The sequence below is a fragment of the Rutilus rutilus genome (assembly GCF_951802725.1).
Source record: "Rutilus rutilus genome assembly, chromosome: 9".
NCBI lineage: Eukaryota > Metazoa > Chordata > Actinopteri > Cypriniformes > Leuciscidae > Rutilus > Rutilus rutilus.
In genome coordinates this window covers 7,326,208-7,337,881 of record NC_140223.1, presented here as the reverse complement: position 1 = coordinate 7,337,881, position 11,674 = coordinate 7,326,208, and the positions used below count along the sequence as shown (strand labels likewise).

The 11,674-nt window shown below is 35.7% G+C and overlaps 1 protein-coding gene across 2 annotated transcripts; it reads left to right on the top strand.

Annotated features, from left to right (window-relative positions):
• Positions 1–1,787: 1,787 nt before the first annotated feature.
• LOC311296699 (uncharacterized protein) lies at positions 1,788–11,120 on the top strand. 2 transcript variants are annotated; one of them, XM_084418564.1, is made up of 3 exons: positions 1,788–1,966; positions 7,545–7,793; positions 8,537–11,120. In XM_084418564.1, exons 2-3 carry the CDS (start codon positions 7,709–7,711, stop codon positions 9,703–9,705), a joined length of 1,254 nt encoding a protein of 417 aa, XP_084274690.1. In that variant the 5' UTR covers positions 1,788–1,966; positions 7,545–7,708; the 3' UTR covers positions 9,706–11,120. The 2 variants fall into 2 exon arrangements, with proteins under 2 accessions (XP_084274690.1, XP_084274689.1); XM_084418563.1 differs by lacking the exon at positions 1,788–1,966 and adding an exon at positions 4,109–4,343.
• The last annotated feature ends 554 nt before the right edge of the window (positions 11,121–11,674 follow it).

The following is an 11,674-nucleotide window of genomic DNA, read 5'->3' as shown; positions in this document are numbered from 1 at the left end:
GTTCATTCAGGTGAGAAGCCTTATGTGTGTTCTCTCTGTGGAAAGAGTTTTTCATGGCTTAACAGTTTTAAACTACACCAGAAAACACACAGTTAAGTGAGAGATCATGGGGCCCTATTTTAAAGATCTGAAACGCAAGTATCAAGCGCGAAACGCAAGTAACTTTGTGGGCGGGTCTCGGGCGCTGTTGCTATTATACCGGCGGGATAAATGTCTCTTGTAGCTCAACAATGATTTCCCTCGTGTGTTAATATTGTTCTTTGTAATAATGTATGGTTTTCTAAAAATGAGAACTGCTGTGTCTGTGTGTGGATGAGAAAAGCAAAGTGTATGCGCGTTGTGCACACGCTACATTGATTATGGCCAAGCATGCACCCTTAAAACAACATATGAATAACATGCGCAACGCGCCACTGACTTTAGACTAGGTTTTTCCTGGTCAGTGGCGCAATTGTTTTCTAAACCTGCAAAATAGCATCAGGGAACGTTTGCGCCGGAACACGCCTCCTCTTTTCGCTGCACCGCCCCCGGGAGCACAAGTTCATTTCCTAATTTACTGACGTGCGTCTGTGGAGGGAAAAGTCCGCTGTGCGCGGGTGCAAAATAGGAATGATACATGCGTCAGTGTACAAAGTCAATTGCGCTGGGTGCAGGATAGGGCCCTTGATTGTTGAACATTCCGTAATGTGTTATACTTGTGCTGGGATCGTCTGTTTGTTTGTAGTGTTTATTTTTTGTTGTATTTATATTGTTTGTAGTGTTTGTTTTCTGTTTTATTTTTATATATTTGTTTATTCTGTGTCTATGGTATATTGAGTTTTTGGTTGGTATATTATATGTTGTTTATTATGTTATCGGGCCCACTCTTAAAAGCTTTTAGTAGCTTTTTTGGGGTTCCCCATTTCATACGACCTACATATGACCATTGTTTATCCTGTAATTGTGTTTAATGATACAATGATGACGTGTGAAATAAACGAAACGAAACGATTTGAATGTATATCTGAAGGGAAATGACTGTCTTCATAAAAGTTTCGATGACATCTTAATTTATTTTTCCTCAGTATGATGCCTAATAAAGTAGTATAAATAAGCGCAGCGCTGCTTGTGTTCAGGAGTAACCGCTGTATTTCTGCTTTTCCATAAGCGCCACCTTCTGTCAGAGAGAGAATCTGCACTCATTATATAATAATTCTTTAGGCTCAAATATGAGGTTCATCATTTTCATTTTAGAAAAGTTTTTGTTTCATCAAAACTGGTATTACTTGAACATTTTACAGTTTAGGATGTTACCATTGTGTAACCATCAAAATGTTCTTTGAACTAAATTAAAGGCATCATATTGTTTTCTGTTTAAGTAATCCAGTATGAATTCAGTAATTTATCTTTGATTTTTCCAGATCTGGTCCTGTGAGCGTCAGTATCACACAGTGATCACAGTTCACACCTGCAGTGAAGCCCCTCACACAACAATTCACCAATAAATTCTGGGAATATTCAAGATTTTTTATTGAATATTTTATATTTTAATATTCAGAAAATATGTGATTTAGGTATAGCCATATGTGTGAATAAGTAATTCTACTATTATAATCATGTGTTTCTGCCACTGTGAACAAGAGGCTGGCAAGTGAATGGTGTGTTTACAGCTGTACTCCTATTTCAGGCCCACAAGAATGTGTAATAAGGTGAAGATCTTCCCACCTGTCCATCTCTTAAAATATCTGTAGAATGCGTTACCACTTTGGGAAGGATGTGTGGATATATACTTGAGTGTGTGGCAGGACTCTGCAGTTGTTTCAGCAGAAGCTGCTTAGCTTTATATATTTAAAGAATAAAGTCCATCTCTGGCATCAGAACCCCAAGACTGTGTTGTTAAAGATGGAGTTTATTAAAGAGGAGATTGAAGACATGAGTGATCCAGAACCATCCAGAATAAAACATGAAGATACTGAGGAAGAAACAGGTTGGTTTCCATTCTTGGTCCTTCAATCATTTATGAATTAATAATCAGTATATGGATGATAAATGATAGAGAAATGCATGTAAATGATCATAAACTTGTGTATAACTGAACTGACCTTTCCACATCAAAGATACATTATACTCACACAGACAGATTCCTATGTGTTGTTTTCTGTTAAGTTTTTTTTTTTTTTTACTGATTCTAACAGATTCATACATTTTATTTTAGACCAGATGGAAGTGAAGGAGCAAAGACAGAATCTAAATGATGTAAAGAAACACTGTGACTTACAAACTCAAGGAACAAAAGCCAAAAAGCTGCACTCCTGCTCTCAGTGTGGAAAGAGTTTCCAAAATAAAGCAAAGCTTAAGACACACATGAGAATTCACACTGGAGAGAAACCGTATACATGCACTCAGTGTGGAAAGAGTTTTAATCAAGCATCAGGTCTCAGTAATCATCTGCGCGCTCACTCTGGAGAAAAACCATTCAACTGTGATCAGTGTGGTAAAGGTTTTATTTCATCATCAAATCTAAAATCACACCTGAAAGTTTATTCAGATGAGAAGCCTCATGTGTGTTCTCTCTGTGGAAAGAGTTTTTCACGGCTGATCACTTGTAAACGGCACCAGAAAACACATGATGGAGTGAAAGATCATGTGTGTTGTGACTGTGGGAAGAGCTTTACTACATCTAGTCATCTGAAACTGCACCAAAGAATTCATACTGGAGAAAATCCTTACAAGTGCTCATACTGTGACAAGAGTTTCAGAAATTCAACAGGTTTGATATATCATCTGCGTATTCACTCTGGAGAAAAATCATTTAACTGTGATCAGTGCGGTAAAGATTTTAATTCGTCATCAAATCTTTCGCAACACCTGATAGTTCATTCAGATGAGAGGCCTTATGTGTGTTCTCTCTGTGGAAAGAGTTTTTCATGGCTTAACAATTTTAAACTACACCAGAAAACACATAATGGAGTGAAAGATCATGTGTGTTGTGACTGTGGGAAGAGCTTTACTAGAGCTGAATATCTGAAAGAGCACCAAATAATTCATATTGGAGAAAAACCTTACAAGTGCTCATATTGTGACAAGAGTTTCAGAGATTCAACAGGTTTTGTCAAATGGCTAACACAGCATAATCAGAGAGGGCTTTCTACATCTACATTCTACATTGTAAAAATAATTGCATGTCATTAAGCAAACGGCATTTAGTCATTCAGCTTTATATTATATATGTATAATTATTGTGTATTATTAATTATGATTTGATTAGTGTATTTGCTTAACCCTTAAACAGGCAAGAGTAGAAAATGATAAGCAACAAATAATTTCATTCATTTTTTTTTATATCATCTGGACTTAAGTAAATCATATCCAAAAGAATTTTTGAGAAATGTTATGTATTTTGGATTTTATGAGTTGTGACTCCCAGATCACATTGCCTGTTTAGGGTATAAAAAAAGGACCAAATCTATAACTGTAACTGCCATTGCATGTTTAAAACAATTATATCCTATACTTCAACTCATATAATGTTGACAAATTATATATCACTGGAAAGCTTACAAACTCAAGATTCAACCTTTTTGAAATCGGACCTTGCGTTACCATAAAAATGGTACTTTAAATTCTTTTAGCGAGTTCCTTACCTAGGGTGGTGTCAGGTTTCTTATTACAAAATTTATTTTAACTACTTTATGATAAAAAACTTTTCTAATCTTGACAAAACACATATCGTCGGAAAGGTCTGAGACTGTATTGAGACTAAAAATAAATTAATTTGTTACAAAAAACACCCAGTGGCTATTTTTGGTACAGCTCCTAAAGCATTCTTGAATTACAACCATTTAAATATGGATAGTGCAATATTACATATATTCTCAAAAAGGGGGATGACAGGTTTGTAATATTGCTGTTTTTTATTTGCAGCAAAAAATGGTTCATTGGTCCATTTTTCTTGCATTTTTAACTATGCATGAGCAGTTCTTAGTCAATCATTGTCACTAACATTTTCCAAGGGTACAAATCACATTGTCAGTTTTAGGGTTAATAACAGTGCGGAGATTTACTGAATGCGGCCCCTTTAAGAAATATGACACCGCGCGCACTGAGCATGCGCAGAAGAGGATGCGCCTGAGCCCTCTAGGCTATTTTATTTCGTCTCTCTTTTTTCTTTTTGTTGTTTCCTTTGATGTTATATAATAGTTGATTATATTATGATCCCCTTTAAGTTTATGTTATTATGTTAATGTTTTTGTAGAAACTTTAATCAGTTGAAGCTGAAAGTGACGCTGTTAACGATCGTGAATGAAGGACAAATCACAAATGTGGAATATTTTCTTCGGATGTCGTATATTTCCAGTCTGCAGGTCAGAGATGTTATATTTATAATGTAAGAATTGATGTTTGTGTTGCCTAAATGTACATTGTTCGTAGTGAAACGTACAGAGAATTAAATATAGCCTGTCATTAATCTTACAGCCTCTATTCAGTCAGTACATATTGTGTATGATTTCTGTTAAAGTCATATTATTTGAAAAATGTAATCAGTGACTTGTTTCATCCTTATTAAATCTGGATTCCCATAAAAATGAACAACCTTCCTATAGAGCCAATTAAAATGCAACTAATATACTAACAACTAATATATAACCATATCAAAATAAAACTCATTTAATTTAAGTGTAATTATTAAAGTATTTCAGTATAAATTCACTAACCCTGAATTTGGCAGATCTGGGATAATCTGAACTTCAAAGCTGCACAGATTATCTCATTTTGGAAAGAGTTTCACATACAGATCTCAATAATCATCTGCACCGTCACTCTGGAGAAAAGCCATTCAACTGTGATCAGTGTGTTAATTTTTTTTTTTTAATCATTAAATCTAAAATGTCATCTGAAAACAAACTGACATGAAAAATCATGTGTGTTGTGAATGTGGGAGGATCTTTACTGCAGCTAAACAACTGAAACAGCACAAAAAAACTACATATAGTTTTTGGAGACTTTAAAACTCCAGAAAAACCATTTGCTCATATTGTGACAAAGGTTTCTCTGCACTGAAATCATATGAGCGACTTCATACTGGAGAGAAGCCGTACCTCCAAAAAGTGTGCTCATTCAGATAAAAACTTATGGATTAGCATGTATATTTCAAATATCTTTAGAGAGAAATGTTCTGATTGTATTTTTACCCAAAATTATGAATTAAGAATTATGGAACGATATCTTAAACTCTCACATGTAATTTGTTTCATTCATACTTAAATGTCATGGATGTATATTTAGAGAATAATTCACTATTTTGTAAAGGGGGGGTCAAAATGACAATATTTTTTTTTTACCTGAGATTTGGACACAAATTATGGGGGTATAAAAATGACTTTTGAAAGATGGCAGCATCATTATTTGATTTTTATACAGAGATTGGTAGGTCTATTACTAAACTCTGTTGACTTTAGAAATCTTTGTTGGGTTATATGACAAAGGTGACAGTTAAAAAAAATGGGAAAAAACACATCTTGTGCTTTTTGCCCAGTTTGCATGCCGTTAACTCAAGAATTATTAAATATTTCTTAAAGGGCACCTATTATGCAAAATTCACTTTTACACGGTGTTTGAACATAAATGTGTGTTTGTACACAACTACCCTGTAATGATAAAAATCCACTCAGTGCCTTTCTTTAAAATCCCCATAAATCATACTCCGGACTCCGGGTCGAAATGAACTACTGAGAGTTTCTGAATTGATATTATTTATCATTCCGTGAAATGAGATTGTCCTGACACTGAGAGTGAGCACGCCAGGCTCCACCCTCTGTGCTGGCAGCAGCAGCTCGTTTGCATTTAAAGGGACACACACTAAAACGGTGCATTTTTCTCAGCCCCAAAAAGTGACATGCTGTAAAAAATAATCAGTTGGGTATTTTGAGCTAAAACTTCACATACACACTCTGGGGACATCAAAGACTTATTTTACATCTTGTGAAAAGGGGCATAATAGGTGCCCTTTAATATCCTTTTAGATTCATATTAACAATCGTTTCTTATAGTATCTCCATTTTAAAGGCCCAATATGGTTCAATCCCAGAGATATGGAGATCTTAAAGGGATACTCCACTTTTATTGGGAATAGGCTCATTTTACAACTCCCCCAGAGTTAAACAGTTGAGTTTTACCGTTTTCGAATCCATTCAGCCGAACTCCGGGTCTGGCGGTACCACTTTTAGCATAGCTTAGCATAGATCATTGAATCGGACAAGACCATTAGCATCTCTCTCAAAAAAATGACCAAAGAGTTTCGATATTTTTCCTATTTAAAACTTGACTCTTCTGTAGTTACATCGTGTACTAAGACCGACGGAAAATGAAAAGTTGCGATTTTCTAGGCTGATATGGCTAGGAACTATACTCTCATTCCTGCGTAATAAACAAGAAACTTTGCTGCCGTACCATGAGTCCAGCAGGTGTAATGATATGACGCAGCACCTGAACATAGTCCCCAGCTCGGTAACTTCCGACGTGACCGGGACTAAGTTTGTCTAACCTATTAGACCTATTTTCAGGCGCTGCGTCATATCATTACGCCTGCTATATATATTTAAAATGTATAAGTATATAAATATTCCAACACATTCGAGGACCATATATATATATATATGGTCCTCGAATGTGTTGGAATATTTCACCAGTATCAGCCTCTTCACCGTTTTTGTATCACTCCGCTTTTCTGTGTTTGCGCAACTTGCATCATTAAGCCAGTAGGTGGCGACAATTGACTGTCTTTATTAATGAACAATTGCACTTTATTTGAACTGATTAGTACAAAAACATTGATTAACTCAAGAAAGAAACAAGTTGCTGAAACCAATCTTTAATGCTAATATATAAATTGCTCATTTGCCTCTGGACACAAAAAGATTGCACTGCAGTTTGATTGAAATGTAACATCTATGCAAAATAATCCTTGAAATATTTCTCATTTAAGGCCATTCCTGTTTGAAATATGTGATTGTGTATTGTCAACAATAAGCAGAAACATTATGCATTTCCATTTTGTAGTGTGTATCATTCGTTTCAGCATTTATCCTCATTCTCATGTTTAAGAATCTGTTATCTGCTTGACACATAATTTATGCTACTGCCCACTGACATGGTTTTAAAGCTATTGTTATCCCAATTTTTTGGGCTTTCAAACACCTTAAAATGCACATATGTAGGTCTGAGAAATCCAAATTTTCCAAACAGGGCTGAATTTATGAACCAGTCTGCCCCCTGCATATAGGCCTACAATATACATTATTCTCTGTATCGAATCATGTTATCTTGTTAACCACCCCCAGCCCCTGATGTTTCGGGCTCAGCCCCTGATGTTTTTAAAACCTAGAAACGCCCCTGAGAAGGAGAGAGAGAAAGTGAAAGTAAACAAAGAGGTGGAACAGAAATATCTGTACTGCACCAGGCTAAATAAAAAATGAGCAACTTAGAGCTGTTTTTTAAGGCACCATATGTGTTTGCTGATAAAGTAATCCAGTATAAATTCATTAACTTCTCTTTGATTTTTCCAGATCTGGTTCTGTGAGTGCCAGTATCACAAAGTGATCCCAGTTCACACCTGCAGTGAAGCCCCTCACACAACAATTCACCAATAAATACTGGGAATATTCCCATCATCCTACAAGAGAAAGACAAACTCCAGGAGTAGCAGCTGAAATCTGTGTGACTGTTAAAGATGGAGTTTATTAAAGAGGAGATTGAAGACATGAGGGATCCAGAACCATCCAGAATAAAACATGAAGATATTGAGGAACAAATAGGTTGGTGTCCATTCTTGATTCTTCGTTGTTGACTGTTTTGGTGGCTGTGAAATAATAAGCAGTATATGGATGTAAAATGATAGAGAAATGCATCTGAATGATCATAACCAGTGGTGGACAAAGTACACAAATCACAAATATAGCATAGTATTTAAAAATAAGGAAAAATATAGCTGCAAGCAGCGATGCAGGGCTGGAAGAACAATGCAGAGCCAGAAGAACAAAAACAGCAGAAATATAATGTACATGAAGAACAGAAAGGTTCAGATGTACATGTAGGATGAACTCAAAATGAACTGTAGTTCAGATGAGTACGAACATAGAATGAACAAAAATACACTTGTATTCTCCAGGATTTCTAATTCTGGAGAAAGAAAGATTAGTACAATGCTTACCTGGGTAATAAAGGAATTGAAATGGCACAACATCACACACAATTTTATAAAATTCGATATTCGATGAGCGATTTAACATAATATCAAATTTAAAAAATAAAAATACTCTAGTAAAGTACAAATACTTGACAAATGTACTTAAGTACTGTAAAGAAGTAAAATACTTTTTTGCTGTCCACCACTGATCATAATCAAGTTTTAATTGTATTAACAAGGGAATCACAAATCTGATCTTTGCACATCAAAGATATTTTATAGTGAGAGGTGTCTTCTTTTCTGCTAAGTGATTTTGATTTTAACATTTAACCTCATTGAACTGATTCTAACTGATTAATACGTTTATTTTAGACAAGATGAAAGTGAAGGAGCAAAGACCGAATCTAAATGACGTCAAGAAACACTGTGACTTCAAACCTCAAGGAACAAAAGCCAAAAAGCTGCACTCCTGCTCTCAGTGTGGAAAGAGTTTCCAAAAAAAAGCAAAGCTTAACAGACACATAGTTCACACTGGAGAGAAACCGTATACATGCACTCAGTGTGGAAGGAGTTTTTCTCAAGCATCAAATCTCAGTGTTCATCTGCATGTTCACTCTGGAGAAAAAACATTTAAATGTGTTCAGTGTGGGAAAGATTTTAAGTCATCATCAAAACTAAAACAACACCTGAAAGTTCATTCAGATGAGAGGCCTTATGTGTGTTCTCTCTGTGGAAAGAGTTTTTTAAGGCTGGACAATTGTAAACATCACCAGAAAACACATGATGAAGTGAGAGATCATGTGTGTGTTGACTGTGGGAAGAGCTTTACGACATCTACCCAAGTGAAACGGCACCAAAGAATTCATACAGGAGAAAACCACTGTACTCAGTGTGGAAAGAGTTTCACAAATAAAGGAGACCTTAACAAACATATAAGAATTCACACTGGAGAGAAACCGTATACATGCACTCATTGTGTAAAGAGTTTCACAAATAAAGGAGACCTTAACAAACATACAAGAATTCACACTGGAGAGAAGCCGTATACATGCACTCAGTGTGGAAAGAGTTTTTCTCGAGCATCAACTCTCAGTAATCATCTGCACATTCACTCTGGAGAAAAACCATTCAACTGTGTTCAGTGTGGTAAAGATTTTAATTCGTCATCAAATCTAAAACAACACCTGAAAGTTCATTCAGACGAGAAGCCTTATGTGTGTCCTCTCTGTGGAAAGAGTTTTTTAAGGCTGGACAATTGTAAACATCACCAGAAAACACATGATGAAGTGAGAGATCATGTGTGTTGTGACTGTGGGAAGAGCTTTACTAGAGATGACAATCTGAAACTGCACCAAAGAATTCATACTGGAGAAAAACCTTACAAGTGCTCATATTGTGACAAGAGTTTTGCTCATTCTGGAAACCTGAAATCACACGAGCGACTTCATACTGGAGAGAAGCCGTATCACTGCACTCAGTGTGAGAAGAGTTTTAAACATTTATCAAGCCTTTACAATCATAGGAAAAAATGTTGCACATGAGCAACAATCGTTTTAATGCCAAATACTTAACAAGTAAATCATGAGATAAAAACGTGAAAAGCTTGGGAAACTAGAAAGGCTTGAGATTTAAAGCTTCACCAGTCAACAACTCTTACAGTGTAAATAAAATAATTGTATTTCTGTCAGGATTTATTGTTTATTTATTTATTTTATTGTGTGCTAAATATGTCTTTATTGAAATGGATATATTCATGTTATTTTCTTATTTACTAAATGTACTAAATTGTCTTCTTATAGTACAAATACTTATAAGAAATATGAACAGAAACAACATCTTGTCATGAAAGATCTATTTAAATGAACACAGATAATGAGTTATATAGTTTTAACAACATGAATGAGTTTTAAAATTCTATAAAGAATTAAAAAAGAAAAAAAAACGAATTCTAAGAAGAATTCTAGACTGGGATCTGTCCAGAAGGGCTCCATATTTACCCATTTGCATTTGTTTTATTTGTTCATTTATATGCCAGATAGAAATGAATAGCCACATTTCCACTGTCAGTCCTGTGCGAGAGAGGACTATTAACAGATATCAATTGAGTTTCATATAAGTTTCATATTAATTTTTTAAGCATGTTTATAAAAAGCTAATTGAACTAAGGCCTAATCCTGGCTTAATCTAAGCCCTGTCTTTGAAACCAGGCCATAGAGTTTTTTCTCAGTTTTTATTTTATTTCTTTTTTATTATATTTATATGATGTAGGATTAATACAAGAAAGTGTGTGGTTGTCCCAAATATGAGCATGATCGCAAATGTGAAATTGAAATGTGAAAATGTGAAACAGTTCCATAAACAAGTTATTTATGGGTAACTTTAATTTTAGACAAAATAAATGTCTGTCAACATTAAGAGATTTTCTTTTATATTTATGACATTTGTTATAACAACTTAAGGTAACTACGGAAGTCAGATGTATCTGGACTCCATCAGCAGCTTTCATTGGCCATGGACCGCCCAGAGGCCGCCTGACTGACATGAAAATGTAAAGACAATGGCTGAATCCGAAGCCGCCTGACTGACAAATAAAGCAACTAATCACAGTTTGTTTTGTACATCGCCATGTTTAAGGGGCCTGAAAATGTAAAGACGATGTCTTACAATAACAGACGGCATGTAAAATGTCTATGCCGTGAAGCCGGAGGTACCAAGAATCGTCACCAACTTTCTTGATCTTTTTACATATCGAGATATTCCCACATTACGGTTAAACATTAAACAGCTTCAGAGTTTGCGCTGTGTGTCCTTGTTTATTATTAGACTGTAATAATATGTTGGCAGAGTGTCTTTCACAGACTCTCTTTCAGCCTGTTGACACCAATAAACGTGTGCTTAATGTGCCACTTTACAGACGATCTCAGACTGTCACACACACAGGTTGGACTTAGTTTTCAGTTTGTGTTGTGGCAAATTCATAGTTCTTTTTGGTTCAGGTCTCAAAGGAGTTTCTCAGAGTCGAGGTTCCAGGTCAGAAGAATTAACTTTATTGACAAGCAACAAAGTGAGAAGCCGGCCGGCCGTCCGGACATCTAAGGTTACATTGGCCAGAGTTCATGTCTTATACTTTTTCTTATCGCTAGGTGCCCAATGGGCACCTTCAAATCTATCTCTTCCCCTCTGTCACGCCTGGTGACCTTGGCACAGTTAGACATGTCTTCTCTATTGGTCAAACCTCACACAATGGTGCTCTGTTTCATACTTTGTTTTGACACTTCATATTGCTGATGCATACTGGTTATTTTCCATTCTCTCATCCTTCTTCAGACCTATTTTTTCATGCTTGTCATCATTTTTTGTTTTGTTTCATTACATCATACTTAGACATGAATCAAAGGAAAATTCTCCAACATATCCCCCCTTTGGGACTAATCCTAGTCCCACCTTCATTTCTGTCCCAGAATGTATCTACATGAATAAGCCTCTCTCTGCTATCTATCAATCATGGCC

What these genes read in the sequence shown, in the direction of transcription:
- LOC311296699 (XM_084418564.1), top strand. Translation starts at nt 7,709, where the DNA reads ATGGAGTTTATTAAAGAGGAGATTGAAGACATGAGGGATCCAGAACCA. An exon ending in AGATATTGAGGAACAAATAG is followed by an intron (nt 7,794 to 8,536) that starts GTTGGTGTCCAT and finishes CGTTTATTTTAG; the next exon opens with ACAAGATGAAAGTGAAGGAG.